Raw genomic sequence first — 25613 nt, 5'->3', positions numbered from 1 at the left:
CTTATGTTCATGTTCTTTTCACATCTTCTCCATGTTTCAGGCTAGGTGTACTGCTGCAGACTTGAGCAACACTGAATATAACTGACTCCCACCCACTACTAAAATGACAACCCTGCAACTGGATATTTCTTGACCAGGTGTGGGGAACCTTTGGCCCTCCAGATGTAGCTGAACTACAACTCTCATAATCCCTGCTCATTAGAAATGCTTGCAGGGGCTGATGGGAGCTGTAGTTCAGCAACATCTGGAGGGCCAAAGGTTCCCCACACCTGATGATAAATGATCCTGAGATTAAAAAACCCTTTAGTAGTCCAACTTCTCATTTTGTTTGCCAGGTCAAGAAATGCATCCAGGTCTCTGACAATTGTAAGTGAAGCTAGCCTCCTGAAATTCTCCACCCTATTCATGGGCAACAAAATTGAGGGCAGGGCATTTTTGCCAAATATTCCTAAGGTGGTGGTTCTCCAAACATATTTTTTTTGGGGGGGGGAGCAGCAACATTAGCAGCAACAGAAGCTATTTGGAAAATTTGCCCTCTTTTGCGAAGGAAAATTATCTGAAATTTTATCTGAAAAAAATCCCTTCTGCAAAAGTTTGGCTCAGTTGTAAATTATGTTGGCTCAGATTAGAATGTGTAACGGAACTGCCAGCTGCCACGATGAATGATCTATTCATGCTGAAATACAAATCAAAGATTCTGAGAGACAACGCATTACTGCCTTACCTGAATTACATCCCCACTCACAATAAAATAAACTCTGCAGTCCTTAGTTTCTGGTTAGTTAGCTATAAAACTGTAATTTGGTTAAAAAACAAAACAAAACAAATTTGAAAATAATAGTGTTCTTTAATGTTCTGGGATTTACAGATAAAATTGAATTAGGAAGTATAATGAGTATAACTTCAGATAATGGTTTAATAAAATGGGAATGGCATTTTGATTAATGTTCTTTAGGGAAGGCAAAATTCTCCAACAGTTTTTTGAGGGGGGCTCACAGCAGCACATAATAAAATAACATTCAGCAAAATTGCTACTTTTGAGGGTTGGAAGGGGTAGGGATAAGGAGAAATCTGATTCATTTTGCTTTTAAAGGCAAACCTATCAAATTAGCACTTTCTAAATCAATATGCAAACTGAACCACAGCCATCCGTCAAACTTCACACTTTTCTGAATTTTGCATTGCAGTTCTTCAGTCAAGCAATGTGTACAAAACTGCATATATTACGGTAAAATGTATGTATAAATGCATATATTAGTGAAAATAACATACAAGCATGCATTATATTAGGGGAAATGCTTGCAAAAATGTGTATATTTGTCAAAACTGTATATAAAATGTGTTGGAAAAATTCACACTCAAATGCTGAAGAATTTTTGTAAGGATTGTTTTTTAAAAATGCAAATGGTTGTAGAAATGCGGAGAACTGAATTTAAGACTGGAAAAATGAGAAGCAAAAATTGACCTAGATTTGCCCAACCCTAGGAGGGGGAGAACATTCTCAGAATTTCTTCTCAGAAATGTCAGCTCAGCTCATTTTCAAACTAGAGCTGAACTTAAGTTCCCTCCCCACTTCTAGGTGGCCGTTTGTCAATTGAAAAACATGGGAAAATCTGACTCCTCTTGAGTGGGGTGGGAGAAATTCTGTAGACTTGTGTGGAAGGTGGAGCACTTGGCTTACCTAACTTAAATGAAGTGGCATGCTGACACAAATGTTTTATGGCAGGGTCAGGAGGATCTGGTGTGCCTTGCATTTGCTCCAGGGACATCTAACAAAGTGCCCTCCAGATGTTGTTGGACCACAACTCCCATCCTGAGTACTGGTCTTGCTGGCTGGGGCTGATGAGCTTTGTAGTCCAACCACATCCGGAGGACACCACATTGGCTACACTAGCTGTTAATGGGCAACATCAAGGCCCCTGCTCTTCTTTGGAGTTCTTTATCTGTAAGTCAGGCTTGGACCAGGCTGTCTTTTCAAACAGAGGACTCCTTCCAACAGCTCATCAAGTAACAGTCTTTGCCAACCTGGTGCCCTCCAGGTGTTTTGGACTACAACTTGCATCAGCCCCAGCCAACATGTCTGTGCTGGCTAGGGCTGATGAGAGTTTTACTCTAGCCTGGCACCAGTGAGTGGCCAGGTTGGGCACTGGCCAAGGGCCTCTGCAGCTGAGAGGGGCCCCTGCTGCTGCGGCTGGGTGGGTGTGGCTCCCGTTCCACAATCCACCCTAGTATTGGGTTGCAGAGCGTGTGCCTCGTAACCAAATGCTGGCATTAATTGCAGAGCAGGAGCCACCCATTCAGACAACCCTTCCCAGCTAGTGTGGGCCCTCCAAGGCAGCAGTGGTAGTGATGTGCAATACCGCCACCAGAGGCTTAACATGCCCCCCTTCCATCTTGGGTGATGATAGGTGTGTGCACACGGCTGGGCCTATCTAAGCCTCTGGTGGTGGCGATAGTGCATGCTACCACCATCAAGGGCCCACTGCAGTCTGGTACCAGCCCTGGTTTTACTCCAAAATCCCTGGAAGGCGCCAAGTTGGCAAAAGCTGCTGATAATATAAGACAAATGCCTACCCTAGTTATTAGGCTAAGCTCAAGCCTCAGACCCAGAAATGCTCAGTTGTATGCCAGATATGCCAATGCTTAGAGCAGCAGTTCCTAAACTTCCTCTCCTGCCCGGACCACTTGAAAATTGCTGAGGGTCTTGGCAGACCACTTAATGATTTTTCTGCCTGTTGTTTAGGAATTGTAATGTGTTGTGCATGCACTCTCCCTTACCTTTTCCCCTTCTTTCTGTATTGTGCAACTACAATCAAGCTCCAGGCTCACTGACACACTTTGTCTCATGGCCTAAGTCAACGTGTCTCCATGATGCCCTCCAGATGATGGCCCAGCCAGCATGGCCAATGGTCAGGGATGATGGGAATTGTAGTCCAACAACACCTGCACAGCACTGTGTTGGAAACCCCTGCTGTATGCCATCAAACATTATTTTTAAAAATCCAAGCCTTTTTTGTCCATTTTGTAAGTCCACTAGGTTGAACTGAGTGGTAATGGTGCATGAAAAGTAGGGTTGCCAGGTGTCTGGTTTTTGCCTGGAGTCTCTGGTTTTTTTGGGTCCTCTCCAAGTCTCATGGTGAGTTATCTTAATCTCCAGACTCTTAGCTTTCATTTTTTTAAAAAGTTAAGTTTCTAGGTGGTCTGGTTCAAAAGATATAAACCAAAATGTCAGCCCCCCCCCCACAACTTCTATTAGTGCTGGCTGCTCTACTCCCTGCCCTTTCAGGTTTTTAGCCAAAAAGTGAAGTCAGGGTTGTGATTGACAAGATTTGTTGAACCCATTTCAAGTTCTGAGAACAATTTCCTTTTTCCTGCTTGTCTTGCATCAGGAATTCAGTAAATATATAGTTTTCAGCAGCATAAAGAGTACTTTCTCTGTACAGGATTGGGACTTGCTTCTGAGTAAACATGCACAGGATTGCATTACAACAGAAGATCACAGCAGGACCTTGGCGGGCAGACACAGTAAACAATTTTAGTTATAATTATAATAAAAGTGGGTATGCCTTTTTTTAATTATGTGCAAAAATGACATATTATACATTTTATTTTTCAAATAATTTTTGAACAGAAGTTTTAAAAAGCGTACATGCTGCAGTATTATACTTTTCTCATTAAAGAATCAAACAAGTTTAAATTTAACTGGACTGTTGAAGAGGGCAGTTTATTTGTCTTATTCATAACCTGTTTTGAAACCTTCCCAGTATGAAGCTTTTCTGGAAGTAAAGCTGCAATGCTAATTCCACATACCTGGGAGTTAACTCCACTTAATTCAGTAGGACTTACTTTTGAGAAGACATGGTTAGGATTGTGCTGAAAATCAATGGGACTGTTGAGTGAACATAGAAAAGGATTGTGTTGTAAATTTCCCCCCTCCGATCCTTTTTTTTAAAAAGCAGTTAGACAGAGCTTACTTAGGTGTCACTGCTTTTATTTGGCAGGAAACTAATACTTTTTAAAAAATGTTCTGCAATGACCAACTGGTCATTGAACTGCAAAGGTCCAAAATTCAATCTCTGGAAGAGACTATTGTCTGGGATCCTGGAGAGTCAATGCTAGTCTATGTCATCAGTACTGAGCTAGATGGTATCAAATGCCTGCCTTGGCAGAAGGCAGATTCCTTTGTGTCTAAAACAGGAAAGAGACCCAAGGGTCACAGTGACTCCAAAATTTATCTATGTCTTTTATTTACAACATTTATATACCACTTTATTGTAAAAAGCTCAAAGCTGTTTATAGAAGGAATTAAAACAATAAAATTGTTGGCCAAAACAGTTAAGGACAGGTATTTAAAAACATTCAAAATAATAAAAGCAATAATGAGTTAAAAACAGATAAAAAGCATAATAGCTTCTACATGCCTGCATTGGGTTGCCTAAACAAAAACATTTTTAGCAAGTGCCAAAATGAGTACAATGCAGTGCCTGCCTAATGTCAATAGGCAGGGAGTTCGAAAGCGTAGGTGCTACCACACGAAAGGATCAATTTCTTATAAGAGCACAGCAAGTACTGTGTGGAACCTGTAACATGGAAAGCACACCTTGAACTTGGCCTGGTAGCAAATCGGCATCCAGTGCAGATTTCAGAGCAGAGGTATTATGTTCTGATAGGGTCTCACTCAATGTCAGCAATTGTGGCACAGCATTCTGCACTAACTGCAGCCCCCAGATCAGGTTGTGCTGCATGGGGATTTCTGTGACCTTGGCTGACTGGCTGCCAGGAATTTTTTTGTTTTGGTTAGGAACCCTGACTGGTTGTGGGATGCTGAGCTTTCTGTCTTACTCATAGCAATCTTGTTGTGGTTTGTATGGTATTGCATTTAGGAAATCATCACTGTCTTTTCTTTTTCTTTTTCTATTTGCATTTCATTTACCTCTGACCTCACACCCTTACATCCATAAAAGCAATAACAATGGTTCCATGTGCTCAGTAAAAACCCCTTAAACCCACTGATGATGCACCTCATTGTTTGCATGATGGTTTGCTTCTTGCCCAATTGTGGTAAAAGAGAATTCACATACTGGGAAGGGTGGCTTCAATTGCTGTTGTTCCCAATCTACTGCCTGTGAAGGTAGACCAAAGCACGTGTGTTTTCCCTCGCCAATTATTACTCACTGGAATTGGGTTGGCTATCAAAGTGAGTTTATAGCAGCCCACATAAGCAGGAAAGAGTAGAAAATCTTCTTAACTCTTACTCATTTCTCAATCCTCTCTCTCCAGTGAAGGGTCAAATCTGTAAAGAAGTTTGGAGCAGCCACGTTAAAAGGCAGGCAAGGAATTCCAGGCAGGGGGTTGCCAACTCTGCTTTGATATTGACATCTTTGCAGAGGAACCCTAGTCAAGCCTTACCAACAGCACAATCCTGACAATATCTAAGAAGTAAGTCCTGTTGAGTTCTATGGGGCTTAGGGTTACCATCATTTTGTCATTTCAAAAAGAGTACATTTGGCTTTGATAAGTGAAAAGTAAGAGTATGCTGTTGCACCATCTGAAAAAGAGTACATGTACTCTTAAAAGAGTACGGTTGGTAACCCTAATGGGGCTTAGTCTCTTAGTAAGTGTGTTTAGAATTGCAGACTTCAGGGCATCCATCTTTAGTCCTGTGTGCTTCCATCTAACATCTCCACACTTTCCTCCTACAATGGCCTTCTGGTGACTGGTCTAGCCTAAGGTCACTTAAACCCTTCTTGCCAGAAGTAAGTAGGCTAGATTAAATGTTCCTTACCCAGGCTGTATAAGCAGGTGAGAAGGAATTATCACGTCACTTCAGCTGAACTGGAAACACCCTCATTTAGCTAAGATCTTAATTTCCAATCAGATATTTTTTTTGTTTGAGTGATATGTTCCAAGCAACTACAGTTGATGATTAATGTATCATTCTTAATGACATCACTAGGGCACACACCTATGATATCACTAGGACACACTCCATGACATCACTAGGGCTTGCCCCTGAAATTTTGAGTTTGGGATGCTTCTGACCTGGCAACCCTAAATTGCAAAGAGAAAATAATATGGTTGGTTTGCTGGTGTTACCACTGAGGATGTATTTTGCTGTATGACTCCAAAAAATAAAGGGTAAAAGTAAATAGTTGTAGCTTGCCTCTTAAACTGGAGTGGCTCCAAGGTTGTATTTTTTCAATTTGGAGGCTACATAAATAGAATTCTCTTGCTTTTGAAAAAAACAGTAATTTAAATTGGTTTATAGGAACCAAGGTTTTTATAAACTTTTTTTTAAAGAAGAAATTCTTCCCTAGTACAGAGGAACTGAAGTCCTGTACAAATGCCTTTCTGCATTGCTTGTGATTGCTTCTGACATTTCAAACCGTTCTCGATGGCTGTGAGCATCACAGAGAAACTCAGTTAACTTGATATGTGGAAGGCCCTTAAAATGCTTGTGTTTAACTCTTCACTAGGCTTTTAACTGGAAGTTATGAGTATAGTGTGTGCTCAGAAAACAGATCCCTTAGGGAAGCAGGGGATGCCAAATATGGCATAGCCTCTTTGATAAAGTCCCCCAAAGCACAAGGCTCTTAGCCAGTACTTATGCTGAAGCCCCTAAGAAATTTTTTTTGACCAAGTCATTTGATTGTCCAGATCTATATTTTTCAGCTTCTTCAAGGGCAAACTCTAACTGGTTCATTTTTTTTTTTTTTTAAATCAATGACGCATCCTTTGCTTGTCCTGTGTAATAAATCCGTCCGTCTCAAGCCAAATCATTAAAGGCAACTTTCCAAATACCATTGAATGCCAAAGTGGCTTGGACACTGTGTGTTCTCAGCTGAGATCCCTTTCTGCTAGGGCCCTAAGACTCCCTGTCTGATACCCTGGAGAAGCTGCTGCCAGTCAGCAGGGATGTAGTCGTCCAGGGTTTCAGAGGGTCTTAGACCCTTTACTTTTTTGGAAGCCCCAGCAGCTCTTTTGGGAGCCCTTTACTTTTTTGGGAGTCCCAGCAAAGTCCCTATGTCTCCAGCATCCTATGAGCCAATCAGAACAAAAGAGGAGTAGTTGGCCACTGAGAAGAGTCTTCTAACTTGCTTCCTTGTCCTTTCCTGCTGATTGGAGCCAATGAGAGTGAAAGGAGTGTCTACTAGTTCCTACTTCAAACAGCCAAGTTGTGAAGAGTGAGAATTCTGCAACTGTGGAAGAAGAGACAGTGAATCCTGATGATAGCGTCCCATCGACATCATCAAGCAGTTTGGTAGCAGCAGGAGATAAACGTGTAGACACTGAATCCAGGAATTCAAGCAATATCTCTGGCAGTGAGAAAGGACAGTCAAATGGTGACAGTGATAGAGAAGCAGAAAGCTGTATTCAAGACTGGCCAAATTATTCTATAATCTTAGAAGGGAGTGTGGCCGTAACTAATCTATTATGAAGGGACCCTGCACTTCTGAACTTGCCACTATGCTACTGCCAGTCAGTGTAGACAATAGTGAGCTAGATGAACCAGTGGGTTTGATTCATGTAAAGAAGGTTCCTATGTTCCTATGAGGATTGGTTGTGTTCTCCAGTGACATTTTTCATGCGTTCAGAGGGCCTACACATGTCAGGGGAAACCAATGTGGTACCCTTTACATATTGTTGGGCATCAGCCCCAGCAAGCATGAAGAAGAGTCACGGATGATGACAGGAGGGTGCCCATGTGTCCTGCTTTACAGAGGCCTGTCCTGAGGGCAGGCATTTCTTGGAAGGAGTCCTCTGAATGGCTTTTGGCCTAAGATAAAGAACCATAAGAAGAGACAGGAAGGGTCTTGATGATCCCCATCCATTCTTACCACCTGGGCAGCAGGCTGAGTGGGCACACCCGGCCACCTGCTCAGTCTTCCCTACCATAGTAAGATGCAGTGTATTGCTATAATAATTAAATATCATTATTTCTGAACGGGCACCCATGCATATCAATTAACATATGCAAACTTTACTCAAAGCGGTGTCCTCTTCTGTCCACTTCCATTTTGTTTTGTGAGGCATAACTTCCCTTTCTAGATGGGAACTGTAGTCCAACAACGTCTGGAGGACATTACGTTGGCTACCCAAGCCTTCTTCTTCTTCAGTTGGCAATAAAACAAAATAAAATTCAGCATTTTTGATGAACCCAAACGGCACACTGTTGAGGAATGGGCATACCATTAGCCTTCTATTTTAATTTTACCTCTTTAGTCCCTTCACTAGCACTCCCATATATATATATATATATGCATATGTATATTATATATATATATATATTGCTTTAGGTATTTTAATTTATTTTAATGTTTTTGTGATCTTTATTGTGTACAATTGTATTATGTATGTGTTCGACTTTATTGTAAGCTGCCCTGAGTGCCCTATTATAGGGTAGAAGGGCGGGATAGAAATATTTTAAATAAATAAAAATAATAAATAAATACCATTAAAAAACAAAACAAAACTTCCTGATCTGAGATTCCAGTGAGCCTAGTGGCCACACATAAGCCAAGAGTCTTCTTGGCGATCACTCGTGACCGAGTAAGATTGTCTTCCAAAATATAATTTTTAACGATCGATCCATCTGAATCTGTATCCACCACCGATGTACCAGACCATGACTAGGGGCTTCTGGATTTCACAGTCCTGCCCCTGTCGCCATTTGCCAATCGCCATGGGACTTTTGTTATGGAAGACGCCTGTGCGTGAATTTGTTTTATGTGGGGAGATTGGTGCACCACGATCAACACACAATCTTGACAGAAAAAGGCTTTGATCCAATGGCATGGGTACCATGACGATTGGAAGTCCTTTATCTGCTGCAGCCTTCATCCACCTTCACAGCCGTTGTAACGTACACATTGTTATCCTCGGCTGTAGGTAGAGGTGTTTGAACAGGACTTGCCTGAGGAGCAGCTTTGAGGGAAGGGCTGTAGCTCATTGGTAAAACATTTGCCTTGCAGAAGATCCTGGATTCAATCCCTACCACTTCCAGGTAGGGCTCGGCTTGACCCGTGTGAAACTCTGCAGAGTGTAGACAACACCGAACTGCATGGACCAATGGTCTGACTCAGTACAAGGCAGCTTCCTATGATCAGTTTGGCTGCCTCACAAAAATATTTATTTAATAAGGTTTTCAGAGCCTAACTTTCTTCCAAGGATCTCAAGGCAGCGAACAAGATTGTCCCCCATCCCATCTGATTCTTTCAACACTCCTGCGAGGTACGCTAGGCTAAGAGATTTTCAGCCCAGACTTTGTTGTTGTTGATTTTGCAGGAGCGTGAGAAGATTGGGATGGTCATTGGTGGCTTGCCAAAATTCGGAGAATTCTTTTTTGGCCAGTGGGGGTGCTACCTCAGAAATGGGAAGTAGAAGGTAAGTTTCTTCTCTCCTTTTAAATATCAGAACCTCTTTGGGGTGTTTTGAGTGATGGTGGTGCTCAGAGGCAGCCCAACAAAGTCCAACAGCTGCTCAATAAGAACAACGGTGCCTCATGACAGTGCCGTTCTCCCCTGGGGGCAGCCGTCCTTTTTCCAGCATTGCCCCTGGGAATGATGCTATCTCTTGGCATAGAATCATTCCCATTGGACATCTCTTGGAAAATGAAGATGGGACAATGTTAAGCTATCTGAGCAGCATCACTGACACCCAAATCAGTGGCAATGGTTTTTTATGGGGAGGGGGTTGGCAAGAAGTGAAGAAACTTATATTCTGCTGTCTTGTGTCTAAGACAGTTCAAGGGCCAAGTTCAAGATTCTAGTTTTGGTGTACAAAGCGCTAGGCACCTTGGGACCAGGATACCTGAAAGATTGTCTTACCCCTTATATACCCAGTCAATCACTGGACTCTGCAGGTGAGGGCCTTCTGCAGATACCATCTTATCAGGAGGTCCGTTCTGCACAACATAGAAAGCGGACCTTTAATGTTATGGCACAGACACTTTGGAATTCCCTCCCCTTAAATATTAAACAGGCACCAGCTCTGTTATCTTTTTGGCACCTACTGAAGACTTTCCTCTTTCAACAAGCCTTTTAAGTAGAGGCCTTATCCCAGTCTGCACCTGCGCCGCCCTGGGCTCCTATTGGGAGGAAGGGTGGGATGGATAAATATAAATATGAATGAATGAATATGAATGAATGAACCTCTGCCCCAAATCCCATCACCTCTCCTCCAAAGTATAGAACATGGATAGCTAATATAGAGCCCCCCAAATATGGTGCCGAGCTAGAACTTTCACCATCCTTGAGTATTGGTCAAGCTTGCTGGATCTGATGGGAGTTATAGCTCAGTAACATCTCTAGAGGGCACCACATTGGATGCCCCTGGCATAGAAAGTGCATCCCTCCCTTTGCCACCAGGCTGCTCAGGTGAAAGGCACTTTCAGCCCAGCTTGGGCAGTCACTGGCCCAACTTCAACTAGTGAGCTTCATGGCTGAGTGGGGATTTGAACCCAGGTTTCCCCAGTCTTAGTCTGACATGCTAACCACTACATCATGCCCCTCTAGATGTTGTTGGACTCCATCTCCCATTAGCCCCAGCCACTATGGCCAACAGTCAAGGCTGACAGGAAGTGTAGTCCTGCAACATCTGGAGGGTGACAGGTTCCCCATCCCTGCATTAAACCATGCAGGTGAGAGGATAACGGAGCAGTGGTGGTAGGGAAATGAGAATGGGGTCTGGGGCTAGTAACCTTTTGCACACACATGCACGCACATGCGTGCACACACCAAGACAGTGGAGGCTGATGGATCCAATATCAGTAGGGCAATGAATTTGCTCCGGGTTTAGCCATGAAGCTCACTGGGTGACCTTGGGCCAGTCACTGCCTCAGAGGAAGGCAATGGTAAAACCACCTCTGAATACCGCTTACTACGAAAACCCTGTTCTTAGGGTCACCATAAATTGGGATTGACTTGAAGGCAGTACATTTACATTTTTAGTCCGAACTGTCAAGGAGCTCTCCAACATGCTCAGCATTGGAGCCACCAGCCTCCACTGCACCAAGAAGGCATTGCTTGTTTTGATCTCTGAACAAAGAGTCAGGGATGGGGAATCTTTGGTCCTCCAGATGTCCCTGGACTGCAACTCCCATCATCGCCAGGCACTGGTCATGCTGGCTGAGGCTGATGGGAACTGGAGGGCCATAAGTTCCCCAGCCCTGACAAAGGTGGTCCAATACATTTTAGTGCCCAAAACAGAATATCCAGCGTGCATGGTGGTATGTGTGAGATAGATAGATATAATGATGAAGAGTCCTGTTGCACCTTAAAGACGACTGATTTATTGTGGCATAACCTTTTTTTGGACTAGAGTCCACTTCTAAGGATAGGTGAGCAGAAGGCAGAGCTTGAAAAGGTTACTTTTTTGAACTACAACTCCTATCAGCCCAGCCAGCATGGCCACTGGATTGGGCTGATGGGAGTTGTAGTTCAAAAAAGTAACTTTTCCAAGCTCTGGCAGAAGGCTACTGGGTCTGAAAATGAATTGCGCCTGCAGTGGAATGTTCCAAGTGAACATTGATACCCCTTGGGAGAAGGGGTTGCTAATGCTCAGGGGGACTGATCCTTCCGTCTTCTTCTCTGCCCACCAGCCCAGTTGTGCAACATCTATAGACAGAGTTGTCCTAAGGATTTTTACTGAGCTAGGCAATTTAAAAACCCTCCTCGTCTAAGCAGTGTAACAATAGCTACAATCCTGTACACCGAGGCTGAAGAACCTTTGGTTCCCCAGATGTTGCTGGACTTCTGAGGGAGGTATTGTGCTTCCTAGCTGAGTGGGGAGTCTTTTTTTCTGTTGAGAGCCACATTCCCACAATGGTAATATGTCAGGGGCTACAAGCTGGTGGTGGGTGGGGCTAGAGTCAGTTATGATTGGTGCCCAATCCAAAAGGGGACAGCGTGGCCCCTTCTCTCTCTCTCTCTCTCTCTCTGCAACCCCTTTTCTTTCTCTCGGCCACCCAGTTCCCCCGTCCCACAAATTGCATGAAATTAGGCTAAGGGTCACATGACAGGAGCACCTAGAGGGCAACATCTTTATGGCAAACTTTGAAGATCAGGCAAGGTCATGCGAGAGGTTCAGCTTTGCCTGCTGGTAGTGGATCAGCGCTAGGACTAGATGGGCATCCACCAAGAGTAGGACCTCCTGTGCAGTGGTGAAGACAGGGCAGAATTGTGCACCTGGCTTCTGAATGCCGAGCATCGCTGCAGCTTATTGAGAAGGGGAGGGAGAGGTGTGGGGAGCTCAGTATAGTGCAGGCATGGGGCCAGGCATGTGGGAATGGGTCCCTTGCCATGCTCACCCTGTGCTGAGCTCCCTGCACTTCACCCAGAGCTTGGGAAAGTTTCTTTTTTGAACTACAACTCCCATCAGCCCCAGCCAGCATGGCCACTGGATTGGGCTGATGGGAGTTGTAGTTCACAAAAGTAACTTTTCCAAGCTCTGCTCCTCCCCCTCTTCCTCTAGGTAAGCACAGCAACTGTCAGCGTCTGGAAGGCAGGCGCACAACGCCCCACCAACCATTGTAGCTTCTCTGTCGTAGCCTTGTTCTGATGTAACTCCCTTTTTGAGGATTTATATTACCTCGGACCAGAGCTTGGAAAAGTTACTTTTGTGAACTACAACTCCCATCAGCCCAATCCAGTGGCCTTGCTGGCTAGGGCTGATGGGAGTTATAGTTTTAAAAAGTAACTTTTCCAAGCTCTGCATCCCTGTTGGCTTGCTGCAGAATCCCATAGCATCAGTAACAGCTCTAACCATCCTTTAAAAACTGAAATTGACAGCTGTATCCTTACAACTGTTTTGCTGTGCTCTCTCTCTCTCTTTCTGCTTCCTGGTTTTAATGAAGTGTTGATTTAGTCGTATTTTAAATATCTAAACCACTGTGACATATTTTGTGAACAGAAAATATAGCTATATATTAATTAAAAGTGGAATAATGCTGAGGATAAAATAATATCTGGAAAAGGCCTCTGCTGAGACAAACCTGTATGGGCTTGTACGGGCAAGTCACAGTCATTCGAAGCACCATGGAACAAGGGATTTATTTAGTTAGTTAAGTCATCAGTGAAAGTGTCCAGAAAGATACTTCTAAAGTATCTTTAAAAAGAAAAGAAAAAGGAACGATCCAAAATTATGCAAGCCAACAGAAAATCCTGATGCATTTCAAGCCCTGTTCTCTTCTTTAGAGGACACATTCTTATCTGAACGCTGCAGGTATTGCACTGTCTGAGAATGCTGTGTGAAGAGGAGGGCTTTGCTACTGAGGAACTCAGTTCTGCTGGCACTCTGCACATGCCCTGGGATGATTCCTGTAGCTTTGTGACTGCAATGAGTGCATGGATACTCACTGCAAGTGCACAGAAGATGCAAAACTTGGCACTGACAGACTGACCTCATTGAAAAGAGATTACTTGTTATGGATGTGATTAAGACATGTGAGAACTCTGAATGCATGCTAATGTCTAATTATGCACCTGATCATTTGCCAACTGCCAACACAGACATGAGCCATTATTTGGTCTTCATTAGCCATGGCGAGAACAAAAGGTCTCCTGACTGGCATTGCTCCACTGGTAATGTAAGGAACAGCCATTTAATTTTCCTTAGGTTAAGCACCTTTGTTTCTTCTTCCCACCTAGGATATATCCGCCACTCAAGAACAAACATGTTATGGATATGAGACAACTTTGGCCCCATCTGCACTATACATTTAAAACAGACCTACAGTTCCCAGAGTTCCCTGGGAAGAGGGATTGATTGTTAAACCACTCTGTGGACTGTAGCTCTGTGAGGGAAACAGGGACCTTTGAACCACTCTCAGTAACAAATGACAGTTCCCAGGATAAGCCATGACTGTTTAAAGTGGTATAATACTGCTTTAAATGTTTAATGCAGATAGGCCCTGTTTTTCCAATGGCTCCCTAGTACTGTCCAATCAATCTGCAGCGGGACACTTGTATTGTTTTGCAGTGCCCCTTCTGTCCACCCTTATCCACAATCTAGTCACTTTTAACTATGTTAGAGTTAACACGTTGTCCAATCTTCATGGGATCTCACCTCATTGAGACTGTTCCAACCCAGTGTTTCCTGAGCACATGTGCTCCAGCTTCAGTTAGCTTCTCTCTTCTTCTACCCTGTTCCCTTGTTTCTTTTCAATATTTGCTTCCCCCCCCCTTGGGTTAGTCAGGACGTTAAGGCAACACAAGCCTTGTACTCTACGTTAAAAAATACTTCTCCGTTTGTCAAACTGTATCTGGAAGGTTCTGGGAACCCAGGCTTCTACTGAAAATATAGTTTTACATTGCAGCACCTACACTTTGGAACTCCCTGCCTATTGACATCAGGCAGGCGCCTTCGCTGTATTCTTTTCAGTGCCTGCTTAAACATTTCTGTTTGAGCAAGCCTACTCAGACACACAGATGCTGATGTGTTTTTATCTTTTTAGTTTACTGCTGTTTTAATTGTTTTTAAAATGTTTTTAATTACTTGTTTTTAAAGTGTTTTTACTAATGATTTTAATGTTTTGGAGTTTGTTTGTTTTTACAATCAAGCGGTATATAAATGTTGTTAAATAAAATATTTTTTTAAAGAAAAAACCCCTGGAAATATGTTGTATTAGTGAATTCCTGACTGAAGTACAATAGCTGGCTATGGTTGGCACATACTGAAAAACAGGCTGTGACAGCCAATGACACACTTGGTGCCAGGTTGCCCACAGAGCTCTGCTGTACAGCCATGACTACACTCTTCAGTCACAGTGCAATGCAGGAAATCTGCTCCTCCCTTATCCTCTCAGAACTGCGATCCTGGTCCCCTCCCCTGGCATCGCTATGGGGAAGGTGGATTGCTGGTTGCACCCGGCTCTTACCTTGATGGGGCAAGATCCCAGGTGCCAGGTGCAGATGTTTAGTCTGCCGTGAGCCGCCTGATTGGCTGGCTCTTGTACCCCACCCATTCTCCCGCTCATTGCGGTTTTCGGTGGCACACAACCTCCCACCCATTACCTTTTCAGTGTGGGTGTAGCTGATTGCCACTAGGGGGCCTCACAGGAATTTTACCTTCCTTTGTCGTTTTGACCCGGGGAGGTTTTTTGCCTGTGTCACACTGGATTGTGAACTGGAGGCAGGGTTAGGTAAAAATATTGTTTTGACAGGGTCAGTGCGGGGTTAGGAAAGATGGGATAAGTGGAAAAATTGGTGAGAACCTTGAGGCACCTTCTAGAAGGTGAAGAGGGGCTTCTTCAGACCTGTCCATCAAAGCATCAAGGCCAGATGGCAGGGACAGGGTCCCTCCATGAGGACTGCCCAGATCACAGGCTCAATGGCTCAAGGCTGGAGCTGGGGGTGACCTGGACAGAATTCCCTAGGCACAGTTAATGTGCTGACAAGGATGGGCCTAGGATTAGGTAGTCAAACTACCCTTGGGCCTAGAGCCAAGGTTCCTCACCCAAAAATCTGAGGATCGGGGTTTAAGCTGTACAGTACTCAGATTTTAGGAGCCTGCGCTGATCTTTATATTTATTTAGTTTCCCTCCACAGATCTTAATTTGATAATTGGCCTAACTGATCATTTGGCTTAATTGGCTCATTTGCTTAGCAAGGTAATTGGTTCAATTGGTTCAATTTGGCTTAATAAAATGTTGCTCTTTTCATCCCATATTTTGTGTCTGCCTCATCATTTGGGGGTGCAACTGGCGATGAACATTTTATACTTTTGTCTAACTTTTCCATTCCCTAAACCATGCCAACCTTACATAGGAAACTCTCTTATACTGACAGTCCATCTAGCTCAGTGACCGGCAGCAGGTCTCTAGAGTTTCAGAGAATGAGACAGCCCCAGCCCTATCTAGAGATGTCAGAGATTAGACCTGGGACCTTCTGCATGTAAAGAAAATGCTCTAGGACTGAGCTAAGGCCCTTCCATTCTTCTCCCCTCACATGGTCCAAATCCAGGTCATTTGCATTCGGGCATTCCCCCTGGGGGAGAGACAACCCTGGGTGAGTTTAGGCCTCCAGTTCAGACTGCCGCATCTCTAGTACCATCCTTATGTGGCAACCATAGGACTCCCCAGCTCTGTCTATTTCTAACTCTATTATAATAAGAATATGAGGAACATCCAGGCAACACAGGTTTGCAGCACCTCTGTCACTTTATGTTTGAACTCAACATCTTCCATAAACGCTCCAAGCCACAACATGGCATTTTAGATACCAGCCATATCCTGTAAATAAATAAATATTTTTTTTCTGTGTTTAAATGCAAAATTGGGATGCAGTGGGTTTCGTTAATCCCCCTAATAAAGCAAGTCAAGCTACTGTGCAGTTGCTCCCATGGCTTACCAGAAACGCCAGAGAAAAGTTCCTAAATATCACATATCCAGGGTAACACATGGAATTTATGAGTCCAAGTAATCTGTTACCAGGGAGATGTTCAGTGTCTGTCGGCATGGACGGACAGCTGTGATTACCCGACTTCCTGTCACTGGTGTCACTATGCCTTCCTGGGAATGGGAGGGGCAAGGTGACGGGGAGGTTGGCGAGGTGCTAATGCAAGGGTGGATTCGGCTTGTTTGCCCCACGTTGCCCTCCCTGCCAAGTTGGCCCCTTCTCTTCTCCCTCCTGATAAGGCTCAGAGATGCCAGTGACAGGAGGTCAGATAAGCACAGCTGCTCCTGACTTCCGGGAAGGGTGACTTAGCCTGTGCCTGCTTTTGAGACGGGCTCCTGCCTCAAAAGAAGCTTATTCAGATATATCAGTCAGTTTTTTCTTTTTTTTTGACTGATTAAACTTCTCCCGGGTAGGGAGAAACGAAGAGATTAACCTCAAAGCCTATTTTTGTTGGGGCGACCAGATCTCATTAATTTATGGGACGAGGTCCAGCCGACGAAGGTGGGACGGATTTTCAACAGCAAGCTCTATCTGATAAAGCGAACGTTCACCTTATCTTCTAAGAGAGAACGCACTAACAGGCAAGCACCCTTCTTTCTATATTTTTCTTTTACTTGACTTAAATTGTTGCTGTTTAAAAGAGATTTGCCAGATTGATCGGTTTTTGACATCTCACTGGGGAGCCATAACTTCTCTCTGCTACGCACTAATTAATAGCTTATCTCTGTTTTTGTTGCAAAAAGCTGTCCTGGATTTGCATTCTAAAGATATACACAGAAGAGGGATTTCTATTCCAGATTTTTATTTTGAAGAATATTATATTGTCTGAGACTACTCTCTTTTTGGTCTATTTTATTTTGACGAATCTGTTTTCTGACGACTGCCATTAATTGTTTCGATCCTGGGAACTGCATTTTGTTTACTTAACTATGGAGAGATAAGGCTGTCTGCTCTGTTTATACTGTGATGTCACCAAGTTTGGAGTATTAACCCAATTGTTGCTGAAATAAGAAGTGGTTTTCCTATATTTTTCTTTTAAAATGGCAATTAAGAAAGTGGCTGAGAATCTGGAAATAACTATGTTTCAGAAAATAATGGATGAGATTGAGATAACGAAACAAAACCTGCGACAGGGTTGTAAGGAGCTGAAAATTGAATTGAGTAAAATGAAGCAGGAGATTAAAGATATAGGGGTCCCTGTGAGAGAGGTGACCCTGGAAGGGGTCCCTGTGAGAGAGGAGACCCCGGAGATTGGAACAAACGTGGAACAGGAAAAAGATTTGGAGTCTATGGACTTTAGAAACAAAATCTATTGTTTGGAGACACAGGAGATTAAAGACATAGGGGTCCTTGTGAGAGAGGAGACCCTGGAGACTGGAACAGGGGTCCCTGTGAGAGAGGAGACCCTGGAGACTGGAACAGGGGTCCCTGTGAGAGAGGAGATCCCGGAGATTGGAACAAACGTGGAACAGGAACAAGATTTGGAGTCTATGGACTTTAGAAATAAAATCAATTGTTTGGAACTCAATGTTATCTCTGAAGAAATTAATGAAGATTCTAGAGATAAAGTTATCAATGGCATGGATAATCTTCTGGACTGGAATGATGTGATGGAGCCCAATATAGAGAAAATCTATGGAATTAACTGCAGCCATGTGACAATGGAAAAACTTTCAAGAGATGACCCAGTGTATTTTGAAAAAAAGAACAGAGATATGATTTTACAGCAGTATTTCAGCAACCTATTCAGAATGGATGGCAAGAAAATATTTGGGATAGAGGTAATTCCCATCAGACTCTTACTATATGACTATGGCTTTGACAGCAAGATTATTATGGAATACTGATAATGGAAGATTGGATACTGAAATTACTGGACTTAGTAAGACTACTGAAGATGGAAGATGGAAAATGGAACTAATAGGGATAATAGAACAATGGCTACTGAAATTACTGAACCTAACAGATTCTGATGTGATGGATTAATTGAAATGTTTATTTTGACTATGGTTATGACAATAAGATTATCATAATTAGTAATGAGATGGATTAATCGATATGCTTATCTGGAAAAAAAAATTGATAGATATATTTCTTAAAGAATTGAAACCTCTCTTTGACTTTTTGTGGAAAGAATAAAGTAATGTTTATGAGATTTGATGATTAAGTAAGATAACTACTGGAGGAAAGTGATTTTATAATATGACTTAAGAGACAGGATTGTTATATATTATAGATTTATAACTGATTTGATCTTTGACAAATGGGAAGTCAATATTTTACTCTTTATTTTTTATTTTTGTTTTTTTTTTCTTTTTTTCTTTTTGTTTAACTATTTTTGATTTTGTTTTTTGTCTTTGAATGTTTTATGATTTCGTCTTGTATGTTTTATGAAAATCTGAATAAAAATTATTGAAAAAAAAAAAAAAGATAAGCACAGCTGCTCCTGCATGCTGATTGAGACTGGACATGTGAAGGCTGGGTAACACTTTGCTTCTTGGTCAGAATTCCTGACTTCTGAACAGAGGCTGGTGCTCAGATTGCACAGGGATTCTCTAATAAGAAGAGCTTGCTGGATCAGGCCAGCGGCCCATCTAGTCCAACACTCGGTTCTCACAGTGGCCAACCAGATGCCTGTGGGAAGCCCACAAACAGGAAGTGAGCAGTTTCCAGCACCTGGCATACTACCTCCAATTGTGAAGGCACAGCATTGCCCTCCTGGCTAGTAGCCATCGATAGCCTTATCCTCCATGAATTTGTCTAATTCTCTTTTGAAGCCATCCAAGCTGGTGACCATCACTGCCTCTTTTGGGGATGAATTCCATAGTGTAACTATGAGCTGCACAAAGAAGTACTTTATTTTGTCTGTCCTGGATCTTCCAACATTCAGCTTAATTGGATGTCCATGAGTTCTAGTGTTATGAGAGAGGGAGTAAAACTTTTTTCTATTCACTCTCTCCATGCCATGCATAATTTTACACATATCTATCATGTCACCTCTAACTTGCCTTTTCTCTAAACTAAAAAGCCCCAAATGCTGCAACCTTTCCTCATAGGGGAGTCGCGCCATCCCTTTGATCAGTTTGGTTACCCTTTTCTGAACCTTTTGCAGCTCTGCAATATCCTTTTTGAGATGAAGTGACCAGAAATGTATACAATATTCCAAATTCCAAATGCAATAAATATCTGCCTGCATGGTTGTGGATCCCCCAGCCCTCTTTCTTTTGTTGTCCTTGTTCTGTGCTGCTGCTTTCCCCTCTTATTTCATGGTTTATTTTTACATTAAAAAGTCAGGATGAAATGCACTTGCTCCACCATCCATCATTAACACAAATAGAGAGGGATATAGCTTTTTGTTATTGTTGTGGTTGTTATATTGACCGGGATAAAAAAAGAAAACTTTGTCACCTGAACTACATGCAAGTCACTTTTCTGTTCCAAATACTGCGGGCTCCCTGAAAACCATGGTTTGCAAATTGGGAGTCAGATCAGGAAATGGTTGCTAGTTCATTCTCACTTTCCTAGTTGGCCTTACCCATGGTTTAGCGTTATGTCTGCAGCTGAAGCAAATAAGGCTATGCAGGACTCTTGAGAAACAGTACCCTGCAGCCCACAGAGGATTCACTCCTGTGGGGTGCTGCTTCTCAAGAGCTTTCCCTCCGGGGAACATGCTAGTGAAGCAGACCCCTGCTGTCTTTCTGCCAGGCACCCCATCCCCGACAGCCCCAGATTGCTCCAGGCAGGCCGACCTTGTCTTGACTAGGGATGGATGGGAAATTTGATTCAGTTCCCATGTCAAGCTGAATCTATCAAATTCACACTTTATATGAGAACCGAAACACAGCAATCCTTCAAAATTTGCATTTCTTCAAATTTTGCAATGCAGTTTCCAAACCAGCCAATGCTTACAGAAAATGCATATGTTAGGGGAAAGTGTGCATAAAAATGAATATATGCATGAAAGTAACATCAAATGCATTATATGATGAGGAATTGCTTGCAAAAATGTGTGTGGCAGTCAAGCCTGCCTACAAACATGTGTTTATCAAGAGAAATTTGCACTAAAACGCTGGAGAATTTGCATGAGGATTTTTTTAAAAAATCACAAATCGCTGCAGAAATGTGGAGAACTGAATTTAAGACTGGAAAAATGAGAAACAGAGAACTGAAACTGACAGATCTTTCCATCTCTAATCTTGACCTGATTTGGCCCAAGCTCAGATCCCTCTCTGAATTGGTCTGATTCAAGTCAGGATTTGGCTGAATATGGTGCACAGCCCTAGATGCTAACTGCAGTTCACATATTAAACTACAACTCTATACACCCGGGAGTAAGTCACACTGAACTCAATGGAGCTTATTTCTGAGTATATATACATGCTGTATAGCATTGTACTAGCAATCAGGATCTGAGATCTGTGTTTATTTGAACTGAGTTTGCAAACCCTGTTTTAAAAGATTGCTGTGGTTAGTGCTGGCACAGACAAGAGGCCCATGGTTGAGGTCAACAAGGGGGAAAAAGAGGGTGTTTTTTTTATAAGTTCAACGGGTGAAGAAGCAGACATTCTGAAGGCTCCAGATCTGCAAGCAACAGTTCGCAGGGAGCCAATGTTCATACTCCCAAATTGTAATGGAATGGAACGGTGGAAGGGAGAAAGAAAGAAATTAACAACCTTAGGGAAGCCTGTCACTAAAGCTAGGAGTGACTAATCTTGTTTGGATTGAGAGTCACGTTGACCCATGGTCAACCTTCCAGGGGTTGCATGTCAGAGTGAGCGTGTCTGAAAATAGTATCAGATGGCCGATCAGTTTTTCACTGGCAAAATCCCCAATGTTTGCAGATGTTCGTGTGCTTTTAAGCTACATTCTTGTAATATGGGGATTAATGGCAGAAAAATAAAAGTGGGTTATAGCAACCCCTTATGGTATCTAAGAGATTTATACTTCAAATGTGGAAGGATAAACATCCACTCTCTGTTATGAAATGGCCTGACAACCTCACTGACCTTGTTGCATTTGAGCATATTTCCTATAAATGTCTATCTTGTGTAGATGCTTATTTGGACATCTGGAGGACATTTGAATTTATGCTTAATTCAAGCTGGATGTACTGGTTGCTCATTAATGTGAGCTGATGGTGTTCTGTGTTATTATTTTTCCTTCACCATTTCTTTCTTTCCATTTGTTAAATTTGCTATTAAAAATCATTTAAAAAGTGGGTGTGTTTGAAGTATAAAAGTGGACATGGCCATTTTTTTTTAAAAAAAGAACCAGTTTTGGGGAGTCTTGGAGAGGGTCACCAAATCCTGTGTCATCATCACCTTTTGGCATTTATTGATCCATGGAGTGGTCAACAACAACATTTAGGGCAGTATTCAACAACCTTTTTGCACCAGTGTTAGAGTTAACACTAGCGCAATGGGTTCTCCCCCTCTCCTCCCCCTGTGCCTGCCCCACACCATCCCCAGATGTACTCTGGAGGATTGGGGGAAACCTGTACAGCTTTTGGGGGAGAAGAGAGAGAGAGAGAGCTTTGTTGTGCAAGGAAAAAATCTTTGAGCTGATGGAACAATCTACTTAGTGCTATGTTGAATACAACCCTTATTATTTTTAAAATTAAAAATGGTTTAAAAAAATTGGGGGGACTTGGGGGACTAATCAAAAACCTAGGAGGAGGGGAGGATATAGCTTGCAGGCCATGGGTTAGCCATTCCTGCACTAAAGAGTCCACACACACACACACATGTTATTGGTACCTTGACATATGCAACAATTTTCAGAGAGATGGTTGCCAGGTAGAGAGAATTCATTGCAAAATCCATCAGGTTCCACCAATCGTGCACATACTCATTGAAGCCTCCGTCCCACATTTCTTTGATTTCTCCCCAAATAAAACCTGCAGAAAGAGAGTTCATTTCCATGAGGCATCATTACTGGTCACCAAAGTAGAGTAAATAGGATGTAAGGAAAGAGCTGTTCAAAAGTAAGGGCTCCGAAACAAGATTCTGCCCGCCCTCCCTCTCTTCTGAAAAGCATAGTAATGCTGCTTACAGAGTAGTTTACTATAACAGAACCTGAAAGACGTCTTGGAGGGGATGGTATAAGCAGAAAGAGCTGAGAAATGACTTCAAATGGAAAAGATTTAAGAACATAAGACGAGCCTGCTGGATCAGGCCAGTGGCCCATCTAGTCCAGCATCCTGTTCTCACAGTGGCCAACCAGGTGCCCCTGGTTGAAGCCTACATTTAACTCTTTTAAATCAAGGTGAAAGTGTAGGATGTGCAGTTTGCTTGGGCCGAGAGAAGATTCAGTGTAGCTTCAAAGAAAGGTGTTTCTGGAGAAAAGTGTCTCTTTCCTTAATTATTAGAGACTGTTCATGACATCTCTCTTGATCCCAGCACAACAGTGGTTTTTGATTTTCTCATTCTGACTTTTCAGGATGTGCACTGCCCATGCAGCAGTGGAACATGCTAACGATAGCATGGGTTCCCCTTTGGAGTTTCTTCTCTACAAATAAGCTATGCCCCATCCCTTGGTAATACTTCTGCCAAGCTGAAGCCTTGAAAAGCTGCACCAGTCAAAGGAAACAGTAGTTAGCCAGATGGCCCAAAGGCCCATCTTGGTATAAGATAGCTTTGTACATTATCCATATATGTGTGTCCGTTATATCCCTTTTCAGCCCATCAAATTCTATGTAGAGTCAATGCACGGAGGGAGACTGGGATTGGACCCATCTGTCCCCCTGATTTATCAGCTCGGTCTATACAAATGATGTACTTGTAGGCTCTGTATGCATAGAGTCAAGCAACATATTGAAGGGTCATAGCTCGGGGCACAGCATCTGCTTTGCTTGCAGAAGGTCTCCAGTTCAATCCCCGGGATCTCCAGGTAGGGCTGGGAGATGCTCCCTGCCTGAAATCCTGGAGACCTGCTGCCAGTCAGTGTAGACAATTCTGACTTAGATGGACCAATGGATGTAACTCAGTGTACTTCCTATATTCCTATATGGAGAGCCTGCTCACCCTGTAAACATTGATTCTACCTGGAATTTGAAGACCCCCCAAAAAGGCTAATATATTGTCCATGATACTTTATTGTATATATCCTCCCCCAAGCACCAGCTAGCAGAGGACTTTTTTTTAAAAAAAACTGAGTTTTGTTAAAGATGCTACATATATTTACCGGCAAGGAAAAAAATGAAGAAAATCAACAAATGTGCCAAAAAGAAAAGAAAAGGCAACCACCTTGGGTGAATACACGTTTGGTATATAGAATCCATTGTAGGTTGGGCTCTACCATTTCCTTATGGACCCCTCCATGAGTTGAATGCAATGGTTGGTCATTAAACAAGAGGGGAAGAGGATGTTGACTCAGTGCATCCTGGCCCCATGAAAACGTAAGGATGTCTTGTCTTCCTGTTTCTTTTGAATTGCAATTTAAAGATCATCATCATAGTGAGACTGGTAAGGAAAATTTCACTTTTCTACCGCAAATTCTTTGCCTGTACAAACAAATCAGTGGAGTGGCTTCTGATGAAGAACCCCATATGTTACATTCATTGTGAGTAATCATTGTTAGAAACGTTGCTATAGTTACTGTCATACTGTCTGCATAGAACGTGACTGTTCTTTCCGTTTGTCTCCCTCCTTTTTCGAGAGGAGGCATTTCATTTTTTAAAAAAGGAAATGTTCATTTGCAAGGAAATGATGATACCTTCATTTTCCCAGTTTCATCAGCGGCCACACTACACCTTTGCTTATAAGAGGCTAACACAGCCTTTTAGAGAAGAGGTTGCAATGGCAAAGAGACATCCAGGTAGGAAGCTGAACACAGAAAACACCATCAGCTTATTTACAACCATCTCATCCTCTGCTTGTTATTTGAAATCTCCCTTGTTTCCCCAGAAGGTTTTGGTGCAATTTAAACGCGAAGGCAGAGAGAGAGGTGTTAAGGAATATGGCTCGGTTGGGAGCCTGTCTGCAAGCATGTGCTGTGCATGGTTCTTTTACGGAATGCTTTATCAGAGGTTTGAACTCAGATCATCGCTCTCAGCTTCGTTTTTAGACGTAGCTGCATGAATACAGTGTAAAGCTACAATGGACCAATTGGTCCTATTTTAAAAAAATTCACCTGTTGCCTCACATATAGATTTATAATTGCCGCCCTGGGCTCCTACTGGGAGGAAGGGCAGGATATAAAAATAAATAAACAATAATTTAAATTTGCCTGCAGGTCCTCTGAGATCTCTGTGAGGTGATATGCAGGAAGGAGAATTATTATTTCAGGGATATTTGGGCTCTGTGAAACAGAGAAAATGCTCTCCATTCAGAGTGAAGTTTTGCCCTCACTCTGATCTGGTTTTCTGGTGTCATCACATAGCTAAATCTGATTGGCTATATGGCTGCACTGTGCTATGATGCCTTCACTCTGACCAGTTTATTGGCTGGAGCTTGTAGCCAACCAAGGGAACCATCTTGGGCAGCATCAAATCAAATGCTGAGCATGGTAAGGAAAAAAGGTTAAATGGTGCCAAACAAGCAACAGCTCAGCTGAGCACACTACTAATCATTTGTATGATGTTTTTAGTTTGCAGTTGTAGTCTATCCACAGTTATTTACACTCAGAGCTTGGAAAAGTTACTTTTTTGAACTACAACTCCCATCAGCCCAGTCCAGTGGCCATGCTGGCTGCTGCTGATGGGAGTTGTAGTTCAAAAAAGTAACTTTTCCAAGCTCTGTTTACACTTCCAGCTGAGAACTATGCATACAAACCACAATACAAAAGCTCTTTGGTGTAAACGCAGTTAAAAAGAATGGGACCACTGCTGAATTCTTGAGCAGCTCAGATTAATTTCAGGGGGGCATGCACAGGAGACTTACTGAGGGACTCGCAAACATTGGTTTATCATGACAGGAATTAGCCTAGTCTCCCCCAAGACTCACATGCTCCTGCCTCCAGCGTGTACATTCAGAGAAATTTGGAAGCTTTCTCTTCTGTTTTTCTTGATGGACCACAACTTGCCACATAATCCAAATGCAACAAACTGTGATTTATGAAGCTGGCTTGTTTCACAAACCATAGTTAAGATTAACCACAGTTCAGGCTTCAGATTTGTGACAAATGCTTGTATTCTGATATAGAGTGCAATCTAGAGCATTTGGGGCTCTGAACCTATGCAGAGAACTCCTGAATAGACAAATATTCTGAGTTTTATCTCTA

The 25613-nt window shown here is 42.7% G+C and overlaps 1 protein-coding gene across 1 annotated transcript in view; it reads right to left on the bottom strand.

Moving 5' to 3' along the window:
* Positions 1-25613, bottom strand: part of TRPC5 (transient receptor potential cation channel subfamily C member 5) — a 245212-nt gene that overhangs the window by 52085 nt on the left and 167514 nt on the right. Inside the window, exon 5 of the mRNA XM_061598336.1 lies at positions 22151-22290. Within this exon, the coding sequence (XP_061454320.1) occupies positions 22151-22290 (140 nt within the window). The remainder of the gene's footprint in view (positions 1-22150; positions 22291-25613) is intronic.

The sequence above is a fragment of the Rhineura floridana genome, chromosome 16 (genome assembly GCF_030035675.1).
Source record: "Rhineura floridana isolate rRhiFlo1 chromosome 16, rRhiFlo1.hap2, whole genome shotgun sequence".
Lineage (NCBI taxonomy): Eukaryota > Metazoa > Chordata > Lepidosauria > Squamata > Rhineuridae > Rhineura > Rhineura floridana.
Note: the sequence above shows the minus strand (reverse complement) of the source record. Positions and strands in the feature narration are given on the sequence as shown.